Source organism: Sus scrofa, chromosome 15, assembly GCF_054392235.1.
Source record: "Sus scrofa isolate SSC_HxYL_T2T_F1_AM1 chromosome 15, Sscrofa_HxYL_maternal_Yorkshire_Landrace_v2.0, whole genome shotgun sequence".
In the NCBI taxonomy this organism is placed as follows: domain Eukaryota; kingdom Metazoa; phylum Chordata; class Mammalia; order Artiodactyla; family Suidae; genus Sus; species Sus scrofa.
In genome coordinates, this window is record NC_139397.1 from 124,706,807 (window position 1) to 124,732,221 (window position 25,415).

Consider the following 25,415-nt stretch of genomic DNA (forward strand, 5'->3'; position numbering starts at 1 on the left):
GCTAGGTGAGATGCTGCCCAATTCACGAATCATCAAATAAAGCCACCAAGATCTTTAAAATTTACTCAGTTGAATTTTGTTTCTTAATACTCTGAACAATGCCTGGCACATAGCAAGTGTTTATAAATATTTGTTGAATAAGTAAAATAAATTGTATTTCAAACTTTAAAACACTTTCATTATATGTATACAATAATCACATGTGTTTATCTTTTAAACACTACATTCATCTTTTTGCTGATAATATTTTAGTCACCTTTCTATTTAAAAACAATTTCCCTAAATCCTAATTAAACTTAGAGATTGTGCTTCAGCTTGATTCATTGTTGACCTGCCCCAATGCAGACATAAAATTCTAAGTAAAACTGCATACTCATTTTATTTTTTTCAACCTGAAAAGCATACCTTTATATACTTCAGTGAAAAATATAGGATGTCCTTTTCACCATCCCTGGATTAGGCTAAAAGGAATCCCAGTCTATAGAGAGAGTCTTCTAAGGATATACAAGAACACGGCCTCTTTTCTCCCTCTTCTGTGACCAACCACCAAAGATTTCATTGCTGGCCTTTGTGCTGACTTTACCAACATGACTCACTCTTAACAGTGTAAATGTAGGCATGCTTTGATAGGAATTTCCAAATTAGCAAAGTCTGTCCACTTAACACAAAGCACCATTTCAATCGCAGCCTTTTTTTTTTTCTTCATTTACTCAGAAGTGATCAAGATGAAATGTGGAAAATTATTTTCTCTTTTTGAATAGAAACTACTAACACTTTAACAAATGGATTTTTGCTGAAAATAAACAACATCAAGGATTTTTTTAAAAAAACTGGAAGTGAAGGACTTCCCCACATCAAGATATAAGGATTGCTTAGCTGTCTCCAACAAGATGAACAACACGATGAACATAATGGTTGGATTATTGAGAAAGAAAAATATATTACACAAAAACCAGAATACAGAGTGGGAGAGAAGGGTCTGTGATGGCTTGGCTGCTAAAGGACATTTTTACGCTCATACCAGCACTAAGTGCTCTTCCCAATGAATAAACCATATGTCCATTTTTATATGCTTCCTTTCACTGAGATTCTGCTAATTCACAATATTCGCTTTGTGCCGGTCCCTGCCTCATCTTCTGCCACCCCCAGCCTGGTCCCCCCCACATCCCTCACTTCACCTCCTTGGGCAACCCGTATTTATGCCTAGCTACCAACTTGAACATCTGCTACCTGAAAAAAAAGAAAAATCACCTCATTGCCCAACATCCTCTAGGGCAAAAAGTTTGAAGGATTCAGCATCCTTAAAAAAAAAAAAAAAAAAGCCCCAGAAGCAGGGGGGGGGGGGGGGCGGGCGGTGAGAAGCGGCATACGTTCTCCAGCTCAGTAAATTCTATCTATATAAAGAATAAATGAATAACACTTTAAAAAACTCTTCAAGGCAAGCAGATCCATGTTACCAACAACGTATTGTCTTTCCTCATGCATAGATGGAGACCCACACATTTTATTTCATTTCTGCAAGTGGGTCTCTTTTTCAATGTATTACCATATAGAAGAGATAGGGTGTGTGTGTGTGTGTGTACACACACACACACACACACACACACACACACACACACAGACATATATATATAACTCTAGAGAACAAAACGCCAATATTTCTCTTTCTCCTGGATGGTTTTCTCTCTCTCTTTTTTTAATGTCTCATAATGCTTCCACAGCTGAAAGATAAGAAAATATTTTCACTGAATTAAAGCGAGCCCAGTGCTAAAACAGCTTGCCTGAATCCAACCAGAGCCCATTTTTCTAAACATCATTTCAACATTTGGTCAGCAGCTCTCCCCACCCCACTCACTTCCATCAGTGGACTAGTCTCCGACCTGAATTCCCATCACCATATACCTTTGCCCTCGAGCTTTTACGAGTCCACTTCCTTGATATGTTTGCACCTAATTGGATTCCATCCCTTCATGCTTTTTTCATTATTCTTAGTTCATCCACACTACATAAATTATCACTTTTGTTTTCAGTTCCCCATGTGCTCCCTTCACACTAATTCCAAATAAATACTTCTGATTCTCATCCGTTTAATTCAAATGAATTCAGATTCCCTCTCCCCATCTTCCATTCCCACCTTTACCTCCCCTCCTGTTTCTTAGAGCACCAACTTTTCCCTCCACGCTCGGCTCTGCAGAAGGTTTTACTGGCAAAAGGCTTCTGGAGGGTGCAAGGCTACTGTTGCCTGTGTTGTTTTAGGAAAGCCATGCTCTACATTTCTGCTAACTTCAATGGCCAGCGCCTGCATGTCCAATTTCACCCTCCGTGACTAATGTCCAGGCATCATCACCTCCCACACTGAAATTATGGAAGTGAGGAAAGAAAAGCTTCTTGCTATTTGGTGGTATTTAACTTTAAGTAGTTTATTTCTAGTTTACATAAAGCTGTTTTTTCACAAAATCCTTGCTAATCAATATCATCTGAAATAGTCACAATTCTACCAACCCTGTCTTTAATGACCTCTTACCATCTGCCAAGTATGATACCTACATTCATTCATTTACCCTTCTAAACAATCCAGGCAATAAACATGATTATCACTGTTTTGAGAAAACTGAGGCTCAGAGAAGATAAATCACTTATCCAGATGATAAGTCTAGGAAATGATAGAGCCAGAATTCAAACCCAGGTCTCCCTGACTGCAAAGCCCTTCTCTTAACCACTCTGCAGGGCTGCCTTTCTAATAACGCATAGTGCCTTCTTAGGTAAATTCCCCACAGGGAGGAGTCTTTCCACTTTCAGCAATTATAAAGCAAGTGGTTGCAGGTGCTAGGAAACCCTAAGAAGCTCCACCTTGATAATCACTCTGGGTGGACAAAGCCCAAAAAACAAAGCACAAAATAATGCACCACTCCTAAGAGTTATCCTTCTAGCGCATCCATTGGAAAGAAGGGATAGAAAATGAAGAAAATGCTCTGGACGCTCCATCCCCCATCCCCCGCCCCACCCCCCACCCCACTGCCAAAAAAGAATCTTTGCTTCTCCAGAGCTGCCCAGCTTCCACACTAGGCAGGACATAGCCTGTTTTCAGGTCAATAATTCGTAAATGTGCTCATAACCATGAATTCCACACCTCCAACAAAGCTCAACCATCTCGCCTCATCCTGCCTTCTCTGGTTTCCTGGGGGAAACAGGAGATGAGTCATGGCTGAAGCCTGAGAGCACTATGTCTTCTCATTACTCTACTCATTGACTTGAGAAAGAAAGAAATGTAAATAAAAATGACCTTTGGGATGATATCGGGGAGAAAAAAAAAAAAAGGCTGACAATAGCAAGGAGCTTTTGCCTTGGTATCTGAGAACTGGAGGACTCAAACCCAAACACCAATGGGAGCCAAAAGCGGCACCCCAACCTGAGCCACAGGTTCATAGGTCATGATAGGAGACCTTCTATGAACCAGCGAGGGCCACATGGGAAAGTAAGTTCAGAATTAGAGGAGAACATGCCTAAGTCCTGTGCTGCGAGGAAGCAACGTCTGCTCTCATCCTCCCACAGGAGCACCTCTGAGGTTCAAGACGGTGATGGCTTCTAGTCACGTATTATGCATTCCTACCTCAGGAGACTTCCTCTGTCCTGCACAAAGACACTTCACAGACCACCTTCCCCCAGACTGAGAAGGGCCTTAAGAGCTGGATTGTTTGGCAGATGTGGAAAATGAGGCCACCAGAGAGGTAAAGGGCTGTACTCAAGGTCACAAAGCTCTTTAGTGACCACGTTAGAGCTAGAACCCAGGTTTTCCTAATTTTCCAGGCAATGAATTTTGCATGGCACACTTCCTTGGTGGCACCATCCACAAACCACCACAGAGCAGCGAGCCTGAAAAGAAGTCTTACTGTCACATCTCCTAGCTCAGAAGACCTCTCCTAGATACCTATTTCTCCTCGACCACACTCTGATTCTTCTGCTTATACTTTGGGAGCTTTTCCCTGCTCAGCTTGCACTGTGCACACAGGATGCAAAAACCAAGCCCGCAATACACTGTTGGGGCCTCATTTAAAAACCACCAGTGTCAGTAATTGCTCCTCCAATGCTAACCCCAAGAAGAGATGCCAGACCTAAGCATCCAACTCAAAACAGAGAACAAAGACTAGATTCAAGGAAAATGCTAATCTCACCTTTTTCTCTGTAAAACCCACTCTTCTATATGATCCCATTGCTCCTAAGATCAAGATGATTCCTGGGAGTCGCCACAGAAGTCCTGAGTAAAATATACAGTCCCCACTGGTCCCCACTGCCCTTACCACACACATAGCAATGTAATCACTTTAGCATCTTCTCAGTAACAAGCTCATTAAAAAGCAATTCTGCCATCTCTCCATAAAGCACGCGCCAGAGAACAATGCAAAAGAGGAGATGCCAATTAATTACAGAATGATCACATCTAATGAACTCTGAAACCCTCCTGCTGTTGGTGACTTTGATGAAAAATCAGGGATGCTGGAAAAAGAGTGAATAGGGACACCCTGGCTACCTTGTTCCACCGTGAATTCTTTCAAATGTATGTCCTCAGATTCCAGTGTTGATCAAAAGCACAGAATTATACTCATAAAACAATGCAAAGTGTCAGGAAAGCGACAAGCGCATAGATCACATACAGCTTTGAGTCACACCACCAGAGCCCTTGCTCAGCAATGTCGGATTCTACACTGTGGCTGGCATTGCCTCTGAAAGTATCTCACAGCCCACGGGTGACAAAGCCATGTTCTGTGCCCGGGACATCTGGAGACCTTAAGAGAGACACCCTGCTTCCCCACCCAGGCCCTCCTGCCTCTCTGCCTGCACCTCCTAGTTGTCATGGATGTCACTTCTCGGAGCAGAGAGAAGCCCTTCCCACCACGCGGCTAAAGGAGGAAAAAGAAGAAACCACGTGCGGCCAACTTGTACCACTACCTGTGTGAGTCCTCTGGTGGGCCTTTAAGTGGGAGCTTTTTGTATAAACTTTCCGGCACCCGTTAAACTGACAGCGGTGAACCCTCTTCTTGTTTTCGGGGCATGCCTCAGCCCCTACCCCTCCTTGTTCGCTGTCGCTCTGTCCACTCTTAACTGTCCCAGCTGCCGCCACGGCTGCCGCTGCTGTTGCCACCCCTCCCACCTTCACTGAGCTGAGCGCAGCCTTCTTGGCCACCAGTTTCAACGTCACTGTGCCATCCACGGCTGAGAGAGTCTGTGAGGTTTTGACCAGATGGCGGCTGAGCTCAGGGGACGACGGGGGCGTTAATGAGGTCACTGCGTTGAGCTGGGCCTGGTTGACGGCCGTGTAGCTGTCGAGAGAAGAGCTGGTTGGCTGGAGGCTGAGGCAGGTCTCAGATAGCAACTTGTCCCGAGAGAGCAAAATGTCCACTGCCGAGCTCTTCTCGCAGATGGTGGCTTCCACGGGGAGCAGCAGGGGGTCTAAGCGCCGGAAGCTTTCCTCGATGCACGGGGGAGGAGAGGCGTGGAGGAAACAGTCCAGGTCCTCACCGAAGGTCTCCGAGATCCTCCTGGGCTCCGTCTGCAGGTAGCGTTCCAATTCAAGGCATGTCTGCAGAGGGCAAGGAGGGAGGGAGAGAAATGGCCATCAGAAGCAGAGAACACCACGAGACCACGTGTTGACAGGCAGAGGAAGAAGACACAGCAAGGAGCAGAGACTATTTCATGGCTCGTTATCTGAAATTCTCTTGTGGAAAGGTCTGACCTTGTTATTTTCTCCCTAGACACTTCTGAAGGGTTCACAGGGGTCACATCACACAAGTTCAACTACTACAGTTGGGGAACTAGAAAGCCAGAAGGGCCATCTCACACCATCAAGTTCCTCGAGAACATTCAATATTAAAATGATCTCGTAATTCCCGTCGTGGCTCAGCGGAAATAAATGTGACTAGTATCTATGAAGATGTAGGTTCAATCCCTGGCCTCGCTCAGTGGGACAGGGATCTGGTGTTGCCATGAACTGTGGTATAGGTCACAGACTCAGCTTGGATCTGGCATTGCTGTGGCTGTGGTGTAGGCCAGCGGCTACAGCTCTGATTCGACCCCTAGCCTGGGAATCTCCATATGCTGCAGTTGTGGGCATAAAATAGAACCCCCCCCCCAAAATTTTTTTTTTCTTGTCTTTTTGCTATTTCTTTGGGCCGCTCCCACGGCATATGGAGATTCCCAGGCTAGGGCTCTAATTGGAGCTATAGCCACCGGCCTACACCAGAGCCACAGCAACATGGGATCCGAGCCACGTCTGCAACCTACACCACAGCTCACAGCAACGCCAGATCGTTAACCCACTGAGCAAGGGCAGGGACCGAACCCGCAACCTTATGGTTCCTAGTCGGATTCGCTAACCACTGTGCCATGACGGAAACTCCCAAAAAAATTTTTTAAATATAAAAATAAAAATGAGCTCATGCCCCACAATCCAACTCAGCAGGTGAGACACTCTAAGCCTTCCTAGTAATTCCCATGTAAGCAAAAAAGCAAACAGAATCAGACAAGTTTTTCCTACCAAGATAAGACTCCTCACAGTCGAACCTCATTTTTGCAAACACACTTTAGCAAGTCACAAAAACAAGTCAATTTTATAACTCACCCTGAAGATTAAATGGTGCCCACCCAAACCAAGACACAAATTTAGCGAACACTAAGGCCTGCCTTGTGAATGGATTCCCTAACCAGCAGGAGCGGACACTGTTCTAAAGAACGCCTCTTCTAAAACCTTTGACATGCAAGACAAAACCCCTGTTGTTTACCGCAAGTTATTCGAAATACAATTGCTACATATTGTGTGGCAAGGAGCATGAGTCCCATTGCAAGAGTTTGACATCTATGACTATGTGATAAAAATAAGTTCAAACACAGCTATTTATTTGAATTGTTAAAGACACAATTTCAATATAAAGTTTCACCTGGTAAAGAAATAAGAAAAAAAACCCAAAAAGTCCACTTGCAACACATCTTCATCCACCATAGTCATAAGGCTTTGAAAGACGGTAGAAACATTTTCATGGCACAAGTGGATATTTAAGTTTGTAACCTAAAAGCACCCTTCACTTGAAAATCCTACCCTTTCAGAATCTGGTAGAAAACCATGGTGCTAACGTATACCATCAGTTCAATTTGCTCTAACTTCTGGGCTTCAACAAAGAAACACTGATGGTGAATTTAAAGTATGCTACCTCCTAATTTTCTGCCTCCGTAGAGCTTCTATGTTTTCAGCCAGTGTTCTGATTCTAGGCTCTTATTCTGTTAAGAATATCTCTTAATGATATACCGAGTTGTGGTGTATCTGTCAAGGATTTTATTTTGGTGACATTTCGAAAGATTGGTTTTTAATCAGCCTTCAGGTAAGGCTGCTTTACTGAATAAGAAAAGCAGATTTTTAAAGATGAATCACCTTTGGGTCTCAATGTTGATTTTTAATAGTATAAACTAATGAATGGTTCCAATCTTCATTCAACAGTCATATCACAAGTGTTCATTCGACTACTGTGTTCACAGCAAGGCGCAAGACTTTCTATGTGTTAGAAGACAGAGTAGCAGGAGTTCCCATCATGGCTCAGTGGTTAACAAATCCGACCAGGAACCACGAGGTTGCGGGTTCGATCCCTTGTTAAGGATCTGGCGTTGCCCTGAGCTGTGGTGTAGGTTGCAGACATGGCTCCAATCCTGAGTTGCTGTGGCTGTGGCATAGGCCAGTGGCTACAGCTCCGATTAGACCCCTAGCCTTGGAACCTCCATATGCTGTGGAAGCAGCCCAAGAAAATGGCAAAAAGACAAAAAAGATAAAAAAATAAAAAATAAAAGACAGAGTAACACATCTGTTCAGTGTAGGTACAGAATAAAGAATTACAAGCTAAAAATTACATGAAGCAAAGGGATAACAAATAGCATAAGAATAAAGTATGTTGCAAACTTCTTAGAGGATGAGTGGACAGTGGATTCTATATAATATGGAGGTATTTAATCAATGAAAGTTTATTGGAAAAATAACTTCTATTCTATTTCACTTATTGATTAGATAATAGCTCTTGCTGAGTAGCTTTACATCACTTTATATTTGAAACTAATACTACCACCTTCTCAGGTCTAGAAATTTACCTTATTCTTATTTGCCCCTTTTCTGAATTCTGTTTCAAAGATTTCCCCTTTCCTTTTTCCAAATTATTGCTAGAAATTATCATTTAGTTCTTTCCAATATTGAAATCCTCAGGCTTATCTCTAGCCAATTCACTTCTGAATTATAATACCCCTGAAACCTCCCGTCTATTTTTAAATAATCATCTACCAAGCACAGTTTCTGGTACCCATCAAGTACATAATGTCTACCTAACAAAGATAAAATTAACCTTACACTACTATTTTGATCATTCTGTTCTACTCCAATCTACAAAAGCCATCTGGTGACCCTAATCTGGACTAGGCTGAGGCTAGCAATCCTAGAAATGGTCACTAATACATGTCTTCTGGAACATAATTATAATGCTCTTTTAGCTTGGCCCAAAAAGCAGAACTAGATCTTTAATACACAGATATGTTCCAGGTAGTCAGCTGAATCATGGGTTATAAGAGGTCCTTGAGGCAGTTCCCTGCCTCACACACAAGGACCATTTCACACCCACGGTCACCAGTGTCTATAGATAGAGCTTTTATATGTCATGTCCTCTTACATGGTTGGTAGCTCAGAATTTCTAAAGTCACTAAGAAATTGTTGTGATTGTTAGGAAGCTCAGATCTTTTCATGTTCAGAGTTCTGAGGAACTGAGATATTTCAAATGCATTTACACACTCTACAGGGGAGATTAAAAAATAACCTACCCAGTATGGCCTAGTTTGAATCTCAGAACACATGACCCACACTGATGATCTAAGGATGGAGAGATACTTCCCATTACTCAAATGTGGGGAAATCTGGACCATTTAAGAGAGGCTATCATTTACAGTCTTAATACAGGGCATTCTTATTCCACCTGAGTTAGAGAAACGTAAGTGCCCATCAGAATGTGCTGGATAGTCCTCTAAAATCACTATGGAATATTTCTACCTGGAGAAGCCCACTTCTTATAATATCTGCTGGTGATGAAACTTAGACAGAGAAGATTCGGTCAATCAGAAACTCATCAGGAGTGCTAAAGATTAAAATGTTAAGGACGAGGAGGATTTCAATGTTAGGCTATTTCCAAGCAAAAGAGACAGTTTATCTCCAATGTTTATTAAAAAATAATGACAAGAACCCCTTAAGAAATGCCTGTGATGTTTAACTGGAATTTAAGGTATCAGTATTTACTCAAAGATTTTAATGCATAGACACAGAGGCATACATAAAAATAGATGTGTATATGCATGTATATGTATATACACATGTATTTCCTAGCTCTGTCAATGAGGAGTCTATGAGCAAAGACACCTTAGTAGCAGTGAGCACACCTAGCACAAAGATCTTGGTTTCTAAATATCATTATACATACCACTAAATATAAAATAGATAACCAAAAGGACCTACTATATAGCATAGGAAACTATACTCAGTATTTTGCAATAACCTATAAGGGAAAAGAATCTGAAAAATAATGTGTATGTATGTATAACTGAATCTCTTATGCTATAAACACCTGAAACTAACACAACATTGCAAATCAACTATACTTCAATTAAAAAAAAAAAAAGAAACTATACTTCATTATTCAATAAAGGGAACTGGAGCACCTTGGAGAAATAACTGACTGAGAATTAGAGGCAAAGAAAATAAAGATGAGCCTAGAATAACTTGTGGTACGAGAAGGTAAGTTAATGCACATTAAGTGATGGAGGTATGTCAAAAAGACTCATGAGCCAACCTGATGGAGCTCTCAAAGCTCAAATCATTTGAGCAACAAAAATAAATAATGATAATAACAGATTATAATCCATGGAATAAAACTAATATCTATGAATTCATAGTGACATAAATAAATGGTTGAATAAACCAGTGGAGGAGACAGGTCAGTTCCTCTTTATAGTAAAATTATACTTAAACATAGAAGGATTGATGGAAACAGAAAATTGCCATTAGTCAAACAACAAAGTAATAATAACTATATGTAAGAATCACCAATGGATGTTAAAATTAATAGAAGAGGCTATGATGAGAAACAAGGTATCTTCCTAGTCTCAAAGTATCCCCTCAATAAGATATTTAATAATTACAAACACAAAACTAGTGATTTTACAGTAGAGAAACCTGGCATGCGCCACCTTAACCATACGATGAAATTTAGCAGCATATTGATATATTCCCCTGACATGCCAGGCTGAAAAGGACACATTAATCTGCTCCACTCTTGCCAAAAAGTATATAACCTCAATCTAATCATGAGAAAACTACATACCAATACAAACTGAGGGCCATTCTACAAAATCACTGGCCAGTATTCTTTAAATGTATCAAGGTCATGAAGAACAAAGGAAGATTAAGAAGCTATCTCAGCCTGGAGGAAACTAAGATTAGACAACTAAATGCAATGGATTCCTGCTAGGATCCCGGATGAAAAAGGACATCAGTAGGAAAAATAATGTAATTCAAATAAAGTGTATGCATTAGTTAATGGTATTTTATCAATGTTAATTTCTTGCTCTAATATCTGTACTATGGTCATATAACATTAGGGAAAGCTGGGAAAAGTGTTTACAGCAACTCTATGTACTATTTTTGCAACTCTTCTGTAAGTCTAAATAATTAGAGAGAGAGAGAAAAGAAATACCCATCAGCACACTAGGATTGTCTCCAGATTGCAAATTTCAATACAGAGTTCAAATGTTTGTCTGCCCACCAAAACCAAATTGGAGTTGGCAGATGTCAATGTAATGACATAAATCATGGCTGTCTGGGTACCTCACCCTGGAGAAACGAGGCTTTCCTCAGCCTGGCCAAACAACACAACTTAAGGCTTGAGCCACTGGCTCAAGAAATATGTGAGAAGTTTGGTCATATGTGGGCATGATAACCAAGGTCACCAAATGGCTCTTGTTCAACCTGTCCTTATCTCACCATAATTTACATGAAACTTGCCAGTCAGGATTGCACTTTTGCCATTTCCCCTAAAACCTTCCCCTGAAGGGTTTCCCTCACTTATTTTTCCTCTCCTTACTTGCTCTCAAGCCCATATGCTTGACAAAGTCTCTCCTTTTCTCTCCCACTAATTCTTTTATTCAAAGTTCAGCATGAAGTCTCTCTCCAGAAGCACTGTCTAGAAAAAATAGTTAAGAAAATATGCTGACTGTCAAGTGCTGAAAGACACCTCTCCTCAATCCTAGACAATTAAACAGTATCTCCCAAATGAATCTAAGCGTCCATAAATTAATTAGTGGTATGTCTGGTTTATTAAGATCATGATCTCCTTAAAAACAATGATCATACTGCTAGTATCATATAGGTCTCAAAAATAAAAATAATCTTTTAGAGCTAAATTCTACCTCTGTGGTATTAATGGGAGATACATCCAAATGTCTGAAGTGGGAGTAGTTCTAAGAATGTTTTAAAAAATGAGCTAGAATCACCTCACCTAACCTCCACCCATCACCAGCACTATAACCATACCCATATTTCGTTGGGGTAGACTCTAGTCCAGGCACCTCAATTCCACCCCTTTAAACCCAAGTGTTTTTAAAACACAAAAATTCTAGTTAGTCCCCCCCCCGCCCGTGTCTTTTAATTTGAACATGAGACAAAGCCATTGTTCCAATATTCTTGCCACCACTCTATAACTACGTCTTATGAGCAATGTTTGGAGTCTTTGGATCCATGTAGACATGAGTCAGTGAGTCAAAACAGAAATAAAAGTAATTGAATTTTGATAATGATTTCTTTCTGGAATAGTATAGAGTCACTGAAATAAAATGTCACCTACTACTACCTATGTTTATAATCAATGGTCAGTCATTTGCATTCCCTTTAGCCAGCTGCCCTTCATTCCAAGCATCCCATCTATTTTCACTCACCTTCAAGAGCCAAGAGTTAAAAGTACAAAGAGATAAAACAAATCGGGAAAGAGTACAGATATAAAAATATGGGGAAATACAGTGTCCTCCTTCATGGAAATTTACAAAGTCTGCTTCTTTTGAGAGCAGACCCTGACCTGATGGTATTTATATTGACGATGATGAAGATGATGCTTCTGGCAAGGAAGGGGTGAACTTTGGTTCCCAGAAAGAATGCTTACCCAGGTAATTGCACACACAGGTGAATTGTACTTGGCTGCCCATGGGAGCCCCTTCCTGACATTTATTATGTGTGGTTTTGTCACGTGCTATTAACCATGGTGCCACAATCCCCAAACAGTCTGAAGTACAGCAACAGGGAAACAGAATCCCTTACCTTTCTCCTGTGAGTGTTCCAAAGCTTAATTACTTTTCTGTGCTTTGAAATCATCACACGTGTCCCAGAATGGAAATTCGAAGTGACACAAAACAACCTTCTGATAGTAGGGTAATTTGGATTTCTTTTGTAAAGCAATCTTCTAAAATACTCATTCTTTCTAACATATTATTAACTATGCTCACACTTCACACTTTTTAGCAAAATCTTTATTCTTCTGACTGCTAAAACCAACTTGAAAACTCTATAGGATTGCAAAGGATGCTATTCATGGGAACTTTGTGATTTTTTTTTTTCTCCTTCAAAGGATACTATGATGTAATGGTTCTGACACATTTTTAGTCTTTTAAAATAAGGTCAGAGTTGAAAGATGGGAAAGGAAGTGGAAAGCATGGGCAGAGAGTTTTGGTACCATTTTTCTCAGGGGTTGGAGGAGGGGAAGGACGCATCCTCGTGACTGAGAAGCCCAGTGGGTTTCAACATTTCAAAGCAGGTTTGAGGAGAATAAAACACTGAACCTAACTCATGACAGAGAGGATGTATCAACTGGTGACAAGAATCACACTTTTAAGACCTGGAAAGTGATTTCTATGAAGATTTTAAACAAATATTCACTTTTGCTTGACTTTTACTGCCAGAAAATATTAGGGTGGAAGGTTATTTAAGAGAGAATAAATTTTGTCTAAAAATAGGAGGTAAGCAAGTATATGCTATGAGCAAAAATCTCTTACTGCATTTTTTAGCTATTAGGTTAAAAGAAAAAAAAAAAAAAACCCACATCAATAGCACACCCCAGAGGTACAACAACATTACACATCGCTGTCAGAACTGCTGAACACCACGAAATGACCACAGCACTGTAGCCAGCGTAAGAGCACATTCCTTCCCACTGTTCCTCACATCAGCTGGCTGCTGGAGCTGAAACCAAATTAAATTTTTCCCTCCAGTAATGTGTATATTCTGAGAGACAATGCTGTGAAAATTAACTGAATTCTACACAAATATGAAAGTTGGGAAATTTCTACCCAAATCTCTTCAGCGTTTCTCCACCCCAAAACTATTTTCAACATGCAAAGAAAATATTTGTTGTATATTTTTCCTGGGGGAGGCTGAGGAGGAAGGAGACAAGATTAAAGGCCTAGGGAGAGGATGATGTCTTTGAAATAAGTAGCCTCAAATACCCCTTTCATCTCCCATGGATTCCTTCATTGCAGCGCATTTAAAAAAAAAAACAAAACAAAAAAAACCCTCCCCCTTAAACAACTCAAATCCAAATTAAGCGTTGAGTTTTAAAGTCATGTAACTTGGCAGAGTTGGAGCCCAGGTCTTCTGCTGTTTGTGGTTTTTTTTTTTTTTTTGGTTTTGGGGGGTTTTTGTGTGTGTGTGTGTGTGTTTTGTTTTGTTTTGTTTTTTGCTTTTTAGGGCCGCACCCATTGCATATGGAGGTTCTCAGGCTACAGGTCTTATAAGAGCTATAGCTGCCATCTTACGCCACAGCCACAGTCACAGCCACGCCAGATCTGAGCCGAGTCTTCGACCTGCACCACAGCTCATGGCAACATCGGATCCTTAACCCACTAAGCGAGGCCAGGGATCGAACCCACAACCTCATGATTCCTAGTCAGATTTGTTTACACTGAGCCCTGACAGGAACTCCTCTTCTGCTCTTTGAAGGAAGGCATGGGGTCCCCCATACTTCCAACAACTTGGAAAAGCATTTTCCTCCTTCACAGTGTCTATGATCCTTAATTAAGTGTCCACTAGGGATAAGGTGGACGAAAGACCCTTCTACCTCAGCTCAGGGTTATTTTTCCATATGTTACTTCTCAGAATATATTAAGTCTACTGCTCTGGCCTCTACCCACAATGACTGCACCTAATCCCCATCAGTCCTTAAGGAGAGTCACTCGCTATAACTTGGCCACTGGACTGTAGCTATATTCAACTTCTGAGAGGTGGCGAGATACCACTGCTTACTACAGTTGCGTTGCATAAGATGCCTGGGTCCACTATCACCTTATCTCCCAAAGAAGCCTCAGTTTAGCCTGACACACACTGGAGGAAATCCCAGTTGTTACCTTATAGAATGAAAACAAGTTTCATTAGTGTCTCTGATTTGGTCATTCCACTTTCACAGACAAAATAAAATCTATGTCCTAGTAGTCAATGAAAAAATCATCCTACACTAGAGCGAAGACCTACATCTGGGCTGAAAGTGTGGTTTAAGAAAGAGAAAAAAAATGCAGAAGAGACATCCCTAGAGGAAAAACCCATTTCCTCTAGGGATGGAGAGCACCAACTAGATCTTGCTTGGGAAAGAGGGCACCCCATCCCAGTGGCTCACGAGAACCCAAGGACTTGGGAGAGAAGCGATGCTGCCCAAGAACAATGATCCTGACAGTTGTTCAGCTTCACCATTAATTTTCCATAAAGAGCAGTTTTTGAGACGAGGGCTTGTGTCAGAAGGGGCCTGATGCTTCGGAAACCTGTAATTATTCCTGGCTCCCCACCCCCCACAGCCTCTGCACCTGTGTCAGTTCAAGGCACCAGCTGGCCATGTCTTGCCTCCTGCCTCTTAAAGGGGTGGGCTGGGATGGGGGGGCAGGGGCAGGGGGGCTGGGGGAGGGGTTTTGAGGGTGGGGGCTGGGCAGGGGAGCCTTCATGGAAAACCCAGACTCACATGACTTGCCTCTTCTTCCAAAATATAAAAACAAAACAAAAATTTTAAACTCACCCATCTCATCCCTTCCCCCAATGGGTCTTGCCAAAGGAAACAAATAAACATTAATTGGCTAGAGAGCCTTCATTCAAACCAAAATTACTGAAAAACACAGTAACAGGGAAAGGTCTGACAAGGGGTTATTAATCCTGTTTTACAACCTGCTCTTGTTCCACCCCCACCCGCTCCCGTTAACTCTGCGCACGCGCGCGCACACACACGCACGCACGCACACACACACACACACACACACACACACACACCCGCCCCAAACTCCCTGGGCCCCTCTGCACTGAGTGGCCAAGACGGGAACATGCCGAACCCATGACATCATCTCCCCTTCCTCTCCCAAATCACTTGCACAGGCTGACTCAGGCTACTGGTTTTTTTGTTTTTGTTTTTGTTTTTTAAAGCAAGCTCATTTCACTGACTTCCTTCTGGCACGTTGTTATATCCTTCTCAGTTGGGTTAAACATACCCTTCCTCTGCTGCCCATAAAAAAATACATATACATGTATGGTTGCTTTTTTACCCCAAAGCAAGTTTCTCACATGTACAATGTACACTACACACACACACACACACACACACACACACACACAACTTCTCTCTCTCTCTCTCACACACAAACCCAGTCGAAGCTTGAATTTCCCCAGAACAACAGGTTCATATCCCATTGGGGCCCTCAGTGGCAGATGCAATTTAGTGGCTGGTGATCACAGAGAATATTTTCAAAACCAAGAGAGTTTTCAAGGACTTCCACTGTGGAATGTTAAAGACAATGTGGGGGCCCTAAGAGGAATGTTTGTTCTACTCCTCAGGCTGCAAAAAATGACAGCCAAAAACATGATGAGACCAAGCCCTAAGCCGCTTTTCCTGACATAGATGGTTGCACATTTACTTAATTAATTTCAGGTACTTGGAATCAACTTCCCAAAATATTTAAGGGGGCTGCATGGATGTGCCACTGTGCTGCTCACCACAGTTGAGGAAACTGGCCCTGTGTGTACACTGAGAGGCAGAAGAGAGGGACTTATGGGACAGACTGCTTGCTGGAAGGTGGTCCTTGGTCACTCTTCACAGGGACCTCAGGGCCTCGCTCATGAAGCCCCACACACTCACTAATCCAAATTTATAGGACACTATGAAACTAATTCTCTGGTTCCCCACAGACATCAGCCTCACCAGCATTTAAATGTAATCTTCACTAGAACGTGGGTTCCTCAAAACACCTGGTCCTGTTTTTGACCCATGGCCTGACTCAAGAATTTGTCTTATTGAATGAATGAATGAATGAATGAAGCAACTCAAAACACTTCGGTCCAAACGACAACACATTTGATCACAATTTTGGTCAGGCATGGGTCCCAGAAAATGATGACAGCCAAAAATGCTTCCTTCTTTACCAAAAGAATATCAGAAACAGGAGTTCCCGTCGTGGCTCAGTGGTTAACGAATCCGACTGGGAACCATGAGGTTGCGGGTTTGATCCCTGGCCTTGCTCAGTGGGTTAAGGATCCGGCGTTGCCGTGGGCTGTGGTGTAGGTTGCAGACTCGGCTCGGATTCCGTGTTGCTGTGGCTCTGGAGTAGGCCGGCGGCTACAGCTCCGATTGGACCCCTAGCCTGGGAACCTCCATATGCCACGGGAGCGGCCCAAGAAATGGCAAAAAGACAAAAAAAAAAAGGATATCAGAAACAATGCGTATGCATGCATCACCAACAACTGTCCTTGGACGATTCAGCGGTATTTAATATTTAATTACAGGTGATTTTACTTGTCTCTTCAATGCTTTCCATTAAAACAAAACAAAACAAAAAACTTTAACTGCTTACTGTCTGACACACCCAGCATTCCCAAATAAGAGGCACATTTAGACTCCTAAAAGGCCACAGGGCAGCCCTTTGTGGGAAGTAAAACCGTCTTCTCATCCCAGAGAGCATCCCTCTCCCTTCTGCCACTTCATCTTTTCTCCTGTGGCCTCCAGAAACCACCAGAAGAGAAGCAATACACACAAGCAATCAAATTGCTATTTTCAATGCTCACTTATTATTGGTAGAAAGAACATGGTCTGGGGAATCAAGTTCAATACCTCCCTTTCCAACACCGCCTCTCCCCCTTCCCCCTAACTCCTCAACCTGAGCAGGGAGTTCATTTCCTTCGCTGCAAAATGGGTGGGCTGTACTCTCAAAGATGCCTTCCAGCTCAAAGTTCTTGCTGACAACCCTTCAATGGCCTGCCATCACGCTTGTTTCCTGGCCATGGCAAATCAGACCCTACATGAACGGGTCTTGCTTTCCTCAGTTCTTACCCCTCCCCTATTCACACACACAGTGCCTGCCATTCCTGCACCCCAGAATTCAGAGCCCCCAGGTCACAGCACACCTAATTTCTTTTCTTATATTATGTTTTGGTTTAACTGCCACCTATTCAGAGATTCCTTTGATCTGCCTAGATAAAACTCACCCAAACAACCTCTTCATTCTCCATCAGACCACCTCCTTTTATTTGCCCTGTAGTTACTTACCAAGCCCTAAAAAGACCTAAATTATCTGTGTGCATGTCTACCGTCTATCTTTCCCTACTATTGGGGAAGTTCCAGAAGAGTAGGGACCTAGTCTTATGCGCCAAGGAATCTCTAGCACCCAGCACAGGGCCTGGAAAAGGCATCCAAACATACTCATTTAATGGGTAAATCAATCAATGAAGCCATTAGTCAATCCCAAATTCCAGAGAGGATGTTAGCTGGTCTCTCCCATCAGGAAATGGATTCTAAAATGTCTACCTTATTAGGTCAAAGGGCTGCATCAACGTTTCTCCTCTGTTCATGGTTTAGCATGGAGAAGGCCCTCATGATTCATCCTCATCAGACTGAGGAAAATGGAGCCTCTTCTCAGGACACAGGGTTCTCACATCTGCCCATTTCAAACAGATGCCAAGAAAGCGTTTCTTCTCAGGAGTTGGTACCACATCATCTATGGTTCAGATGAAAAAAAAGCCACCGTCTCCTGGCCTCCGTGCCAGGTTTATTCACTGGTGCCCTGAGGTTCAACTATTCTATATCATTTCTACCATCCCTGAGAAAGGCACCTCTGGGCACTGGCCCCCGAAGCACCTGAGGGTCACATCCATTTGGTCTCCAATGCTGGCATCCCCACATACACCAGTTCTTCAATGGAAGAGTGCATTCACATCTCGCGGTGAGCAAGGACCCATGTTTTCTGTCACCCTAAACAGACCCACATTCCACTTATACAGATGAGGTCCTTGACATTCCTATTCTGGCCCGTTCTGGGGACTTTTCCATAAATTCCTAAACACAAAGCATTTCATTCTTCTCCATTCCCTTTACGAATTTTACATAAAAAGATATCTCTTCTGAGAGGTGCTATTTATTTCAGGATCATTATTTCACAGATACAGAGCCCTCAAACACTGAGCCTGGAAGTAAGCCAAAATCCAATTAAGAGGGTATGGCGTTTGAACTAGGCAAGAGCTAAGGGTGAAAATATTGAATATAAGCTGTACAGGTTCCCTGTGTGTGTGTGAACACGTGTGTGTGTGAACACGTGTGTGTGTGTGTGTGTGTGCGCACATACCACTGACAATGTAGATTCTCTTTAATGTCTTTTGGATGCCTTTCTCTAAACCTGTCGCTGTTCCCAGAGTCACAAAGCCGCTCCCTTTCTTGTTTATTATGGTAGGCAGTAGGAATCTTTCACACACTGGCTGGAAAAAGATGAAGGAGAAACAAAGAGAAGGTTTCTCATCATGTAAAGCACAGAAAAATTGTGCTTGGCTCTTTTCTGAACCATATTCTGATATTGCAGATTTCAAATTAACAATTCAACTCAACTTGACAGGGAGGAACCAAGGGCTGAGGCCCTGAAGTTTGGTTTCCAGTAGCCCTGGCATCTCATTTAACCTTAGGTAGCTCGCCTGGTACCATATGACATGCACTTTCAGGCACACCAGACTCTCACTGAGGAAGAGACACTAATTTGAATCATCACTGCCATCCCCTCACCCCTTTGTTCCTGTCTGAACCAATTTCCATACAGTTTCAAAGAAATCATCAGCCCGTGCAAAGGGGAAATCCCAATGGAGCTAGAACTACATTAGCAGCATAAGGGGGGAAATCTAATTTCCAATCCAGTTGCTTTGTTGTTTCAACCTCCAAGGAAGGTTGCTTCATATTCACAACATAAATTAAGTTTTAAAACGCCACTGTGATTTAAAATTAATAAAAACTCTCATGGGGAAAAGGTGGTCCTTGGTACAAATCTCCTTACACAACTGAAGGTCAACTCCACCAGAGGTTGTGGGTGGTCTGGGGCTTTGAGGTCTCAATCATCTGAGCCAACAAAATATTTTAGAGTGGTATATCCTCACTGAAACCAGTGCATGCACATACTACTTAATGGTTAATGCTGAGTGAATCCTCAGCGTAAGACAGTATCCACATTAAGAAATCTTAAACTATCTTGTTGACAGACCTCACTGAGATGTATTTTAATGGTCAAATTAGGGATTCCATATTGGCATGACAGTATATGCCAATGAGATTTCCGAGTGCCCTACTTACTGGAATAAAACTCATGGCAAGACACCAGTCTGACTACATCATTAATTAACCTGAACTACATACCGGAACATTGCTGCTAATAAAACTTCCCCTGTAAAGAAAACATGTTTTCTCTACTGAGAATCCTGGAATGTGGGCCCCAGCACAGCCGCTGCCTTAATTAAGGAGATATTTTGATGTTGTGTCTATATCTGCAATTGCCATAAAATTTGGTCATATTTGGCACGATCTTCAGTAACATGAATTCTTGAATGTGCTTTTTGAATAAAGAAAATAAAAATGACATCCACATTAGCAGGATTTGCAAACAGCTGTACAAATGAAAGGATCACTTTTGCTAAGTAAGAATGCTTTCTCTCCACTGTACTTAAAAGCACACTGCGAGCTCTGAACCCATGATTCACTGAATCAGAGATCTATAGAAACCTTCCATTTTCTCTAGAAAACAGGCTGACAGATTCAGAAACAAAGTCATAAGTATAGCAGCCAGATGAAATTGAGACTTTTCCAATCCAATCGGTATGAAATGACATACACTCTTTTACAGAGAATTTTCTTATGAAAAGCTTTCAAAAATGCTAGTCAGTATTTTCATGGAAACTCGGAGTCCCCCTATGGGACCACCTAGACAACAAGAATTACAATCCTCATCTTATCGATGTGGAACCCAAGCTAGTAAAGAAACAGGGTTTTCTATACTTCTTTAGCCATACTATCAATAGGACCAGAAACAGAACCAGAAGTTTCTTGGCTTTTTTTCCTAGTCCAATTCTGAGCCTTCTACCATGATCTCAAAACATTCTAAAAAATTCAACAAGCCATCATCCCTCAGTAACCTTGAAGGAATAAGATTCCTGACAAAGATTCAGGACCTTCCCAAATTAAAAACAAAATACCCAATCCCAAACTGCATTTCACAAGCTCTATGTAGTAGCATCTCCTGGTGAAAATGAAACAAGAGGTCTTAGTTTTGACAACACTCTTTACTAGGAGATTTCTGAATTTTCTCTGGCTGTTCCATATGTTGGTTGGATTATTAAAAGTAAGCAGGATTTCAGTCACTCCCATGTGTCAACATCAAGTGTCATCACTGAGATAGAAGTGGAACTAGTATTGTTTGAACTGAGAAAATTTATCATTACAATTTACTAAGGACCCAATTTTACTTGTTTATTGGATTAAGGCCAAATAAATGCAAACAAAAACTGACACACTTTTTAAGGGGGGATTTGAACCTACCATCCAACATTTTAAAAAATACTTCCCAGTTGTAACAAACATAAAAGAAGTATATTTGGCTAAACCAGATTCAGCACCCCTCCCACCCAGCATCCTTCAGAAGAGCGGATTTCACCCACTTTCAACACCAGTATTATCAATCATTCATTTCTTTTGTTCAAGATTCAAGGAGAAAATATAGCTTGAAAAAGGATAAGGAAGGAACAGAAGCAACAAGAAGAAGAGGAAAAAAAGGAAGCAAAGAAAAATTGATGAACAGCAAGTACCTCATTCCTGTATGAAAATCTTGGATGCCAATAGCTCTTATCAGGTGATACATATACACTTCTAACCAAGGGGATCCATCAAACTTTGGGCAGCAGACCAACTCAATGGCAAAACTGACACTTGACCCTAAACATTAATTTTAAAGTGGTTTGTCTATAATCACTTGGTAGTAAACTACGAAGAAACAATGGCCAGAATATGACTGTGATTCAGAAATGTGTGGTTGTGGGAAGATCATCTTTTATTAAAAATCAAGTAATTTTACATCTTATGGGGATGGGTAACTATTCAATCTTGGATATCAGCATCTTTCAACCCTGGGATTTTTTATGGGTACATAAAGTCAAAGGCAATGTGGTGTCATGGAGAGAACACAGACCAAAATCAGGGGGGGTTTTACCAGCTCTTTCTGCGTAATTAGCTTTGTGACCTTTTTCAAGTCACCTCCTATTCAGTTCTTGTTTTCTCAAGACCAAATCTTGGTTGCCTAAGGGAAGCAGGGCAGGAGAAAGATGGAATTTACTATTTTGGTCCCTCTGCTTACAGGGGCCTTCAGGTATCTCAGTTTCAGACCCTAGACCGCAGTTTCTGCCCAGTCTCCCAGATGGGGTGCCATGAATCAAGGTCATACAGTTGTCCTTGAGGTGCTGGGTAGACAAATGTTGTTACTAAGGATCCCTTCCTCTAGATGTTATCAATGCCCTTCCTGATACATCTAGGTCAGGATTCACAAACTCAAACACCCACAAGGGCCAGGAGGCTAATAAACAGTAATGAAAAGAATACGACAGTAGGGACGGGTGGGCACTGTGGTAAACACTTCTCACAGAGTTTTCCTATGAAATACCTTATCTGAGGAGAGCTGGAGGAAATCACAAAGGAGCAGCACTTTCATTTATCCTCTGCTTAGCTACTCTTGCCCGGCACCACGCAGCTGGAAGCCCTGTGCTCAGGAAGAATCTTGACGCAAGAAAGGGAAAGCTACAGAGATGTTACCATGAAATGTCAAGCAGGAGAGGGTATGTGCTGACCAATCTACAAGTGCCTGGAGAGGTCTAACACCAAGTTTTAAACTTCCCTTGGGTTAAACATAGTGCTTGGTATCATCAGCAGCTGCTCAATAAATCTTAAATGAATTTCTTAAAAAATCTTGAGTAGGAGCCACTATTACTTATCATGGGCTCTTCTCAGGGGTGACTGGATCAGACTGGTAGCCTTTGTCTAGCAGAATAATGGCCAAGGAGAAAAACTCTGCGAGGATACGCAGGTTACACCCCACTTGAACTCTGCTGGCCTTTCAGGGGCAGGTGTCGTGTCTTGTACTTCTTTTAAGTTAATTTAACAATTATTGCCTGAACCTCTACTTTATATCAGACACTGTGCTAGAGATTTCAGGGAAACCAAGGGCTCAATACCTGCCTACAAGATGCCCAGGGTATAGTAGGGACAAAAAGGGATAGAAACAGATGCAATTAAAGAGAACAGGGTATAAGTGTGACTAACAACTTGGGCACGCAAGATGTTATGGCAACACGGCAAATAGACCAACTCACTCTCTTAGAAGGTCAGTGAGGCCATGTGAAGAAGTCGCATATGAGCTGGACCTTGAAAAATGAGTAAGCTTTTGACAAGCAGAGAAAGGGAACAATGACATTCTAGAAAGACATATAACATGAGCAATGATGTAGATACATGCAAACCCCATTGTGTGCTTGGAAAAGGATGGGCAGTAGGGGATCTGATATATTGGGTATCTATAATGTGGCAGCAAAAATGCATCCCCAGGGCTTAGAAAGTGCCAAACATTTTTTTGGCTGACAATGATATTGCTTAGCTTTACCAGTGTACGTACTAAACAGCAGTTGGCTATTTCTCTAGATCCTCAGTGATAAGTCAGGGAAAGATTAAGAGCTCAGAAGATACTAGGGAGGATCAATAGTCCTATTAATGCTACCAAGTAACATTCCTGAACCCAAATGTTTCACAAAACCATCTGAAGCATTTTCCATTTCAAATTTATACACACATAATTATAATTTAAGACACATAACACATAAAATGAGAACAGAAACACATAAGGCACATAAAATGAGAAGACAGAAATCTTAGCTAAAAAATAATGCTACTGGATCAAGCACAGACTTAAATTCAGCCCTAAGTTTCCTGGTAGCCAAGGCAAAAAGATCAACAGAACTAAGAAATTCCCATTATCAAATAAAAGAAGCATCAGTTTCTCAGATATCAGCTGACCTATGTATGCCAAGTTTAAAGTAAGAGGGGGAAGAAAACAAGAAAATTTGGAAGAAAAGAAGAAAAAACAAGAGGAAGAAAATAGATCATTAAAAAATATATATCTTCTTTAAAAAAAACTGATAAATTCTTCATTAAAAACCATCAAAAGTTTTGTTGGTGAGGGGACCAAAGCTTCAGCGCCTGAGTATGTTTTTCTCCTTTGTATCCCCTTTCTGTTGCTGTTTTTCTGGCTTTCTAAGCAAAGAGGAAACCTCACCCATTCCTGTAGACATGCATTTATGACCACACTCTCCTGGCCAATAACCCTCAGCAGCTCCTTTTGGCACTTCTCAAGGGTGGAGTGTCAAGCAACTGGATCTGGTTGTGAAGCTGCTGCTGCTACCACTCAGGTTGAACGTTGGCAAGTTCAGTGAAGGCTCCAGGGCAGAGCTAACTCATTAAGGACAAAATGTGCAGGCACATTTGACCTTTGGAAATCCAGCTCTGGTTGGAAGCTTCCAGATTCAAAACAAAAGCTCCAGGGCTGGAAAGAGAGCTGGAGGAAGCTCACTGCAAGCATGGACCCATCCCCCACACATTCCCCTGTGACTGAGAGGCTCACAAAATCAATAGAACAGCATTATTAACTCTGCAATATCATAAGAGAAGGCTTCACTCTCTGTCTTGGTGGGGAAGGAAGACGGTAGGGAAGCAGGCTGGCTCCTAGGGAAAGGATGCTTCATTAAAGTCTTAACTCTCGGGAGGCAAATGCGCGTGAGCTCAACATATGAACCCAGTGTTGATACAGCACCCCTCCAAACACACACACACCTAAAAATCTTGCCCTTGGTCAAGGAGTTGTCATAGTGGAAGAAAGTACAGCTAAACCCAGCAAGGTCTGAATGACAAAGAGTAATTGTTTGCTGCAGACTTCCAAAAAGTCATGCCAGGGGCTGACCCAAGGCAGCAGTTTCAAAAACATCACACGAATGTGGGAGGCTTTCATCCCGAGTCGCATAGATGCTAATTTTCCCCTTGTTTTCCTGGGTCACCTACAAGTACCAAAACGAACATTTTCAAGTGTTTTTCACTGGAAGAAAATACAGAGGTTTTGTTCTGCTTGCATGGAAATGAAACCACCAATCCTATCCTTGAGTTCTTTCTGCTTTGCTTAGGACTCCCAACCAGCTGGGTCATTCCTTCCCTCTCATAGGTCACATGACCCAATTCAACTGCCTCTATCACCAAGTCACTGTCACCCACAAATCTCATGCCCACCCGATGAACAGGGCTCCTTTTATTTTTCTCCTCATATGAAGATATACTTTGGTTTCTCCTATATCCTCCACTGTCCCTCAGCAATGCCAGTAACTGTCACTGCAAGGCTGAAAATTGGCAGATGTTAGAGGTAAACAAAGTAAGTCTTCAGATACATCTTAATCCCCAAATCCTTCCTCTAATCATGCTTATCAGGCAAAACTCTCATCTCTGTAATGTCGCTGTTGTCTTCAGCATCTGAGTCTGGCATTTGATTCTAGGTTGAAGGTTAAGCATCCCCTGTTGCAAATCATATATACATCAGTTCAATTCACTTGCTGTTAAAGAAGCATCCTTCTTCCCAGAAAGGTTTTGTTTTTTGCTTTTTTCCTTTAGCCACATACCAAGCCAGCATCAGACAAATACAACCTTATGTGTTTATTGATATTATTCACATCACTCAACAGGGCACAATGGCAACTCACCAATCAGGCCTGGGGCAGAACTCAGGAACAGAATGCTCATCATATCTATATTTTTAAAAACTGCCACTGCTGGTGACCATAAACTACCTGCTGCGTTTGTGTACACAGATTTTGTAAGGAAATATAATAACATATCATTAAAGCCTTAACTAACATGGTTAGTCAAAATCTCTTGCCTACCATGATTTGCTTCATGACATGAAAAGACCCATTAGCTTTCCCTTTTCTTTATTTCCCTCATTTTTTTCCTATGAAG

General features: G+C 41.8%; 1 protein-coding gene across 3 annotated transcripts in view; it reads right to left on the reverse strand.

Annotated features, from left to right (window-relative positions):
- Window positions 1–25,415, reverse strand: part of KLF7 (KLF transcription factor 7) — a 96,918-nt gene that overhangs the window by 51,969 nt on the left and 19,534 nt on the right. For 2 of the 3 annotated variants that reach the window (XM_084997896.1, NM_001097487.1), the window contains 1 exon segment: window positions 4,948–5,578. In XM_084997896.1, coding sequence (XP_084854022.1) covers window positions 4,948–5,578 — 631 coding nt within the window. 3 annotated transcript variants of the gene reach the window in all.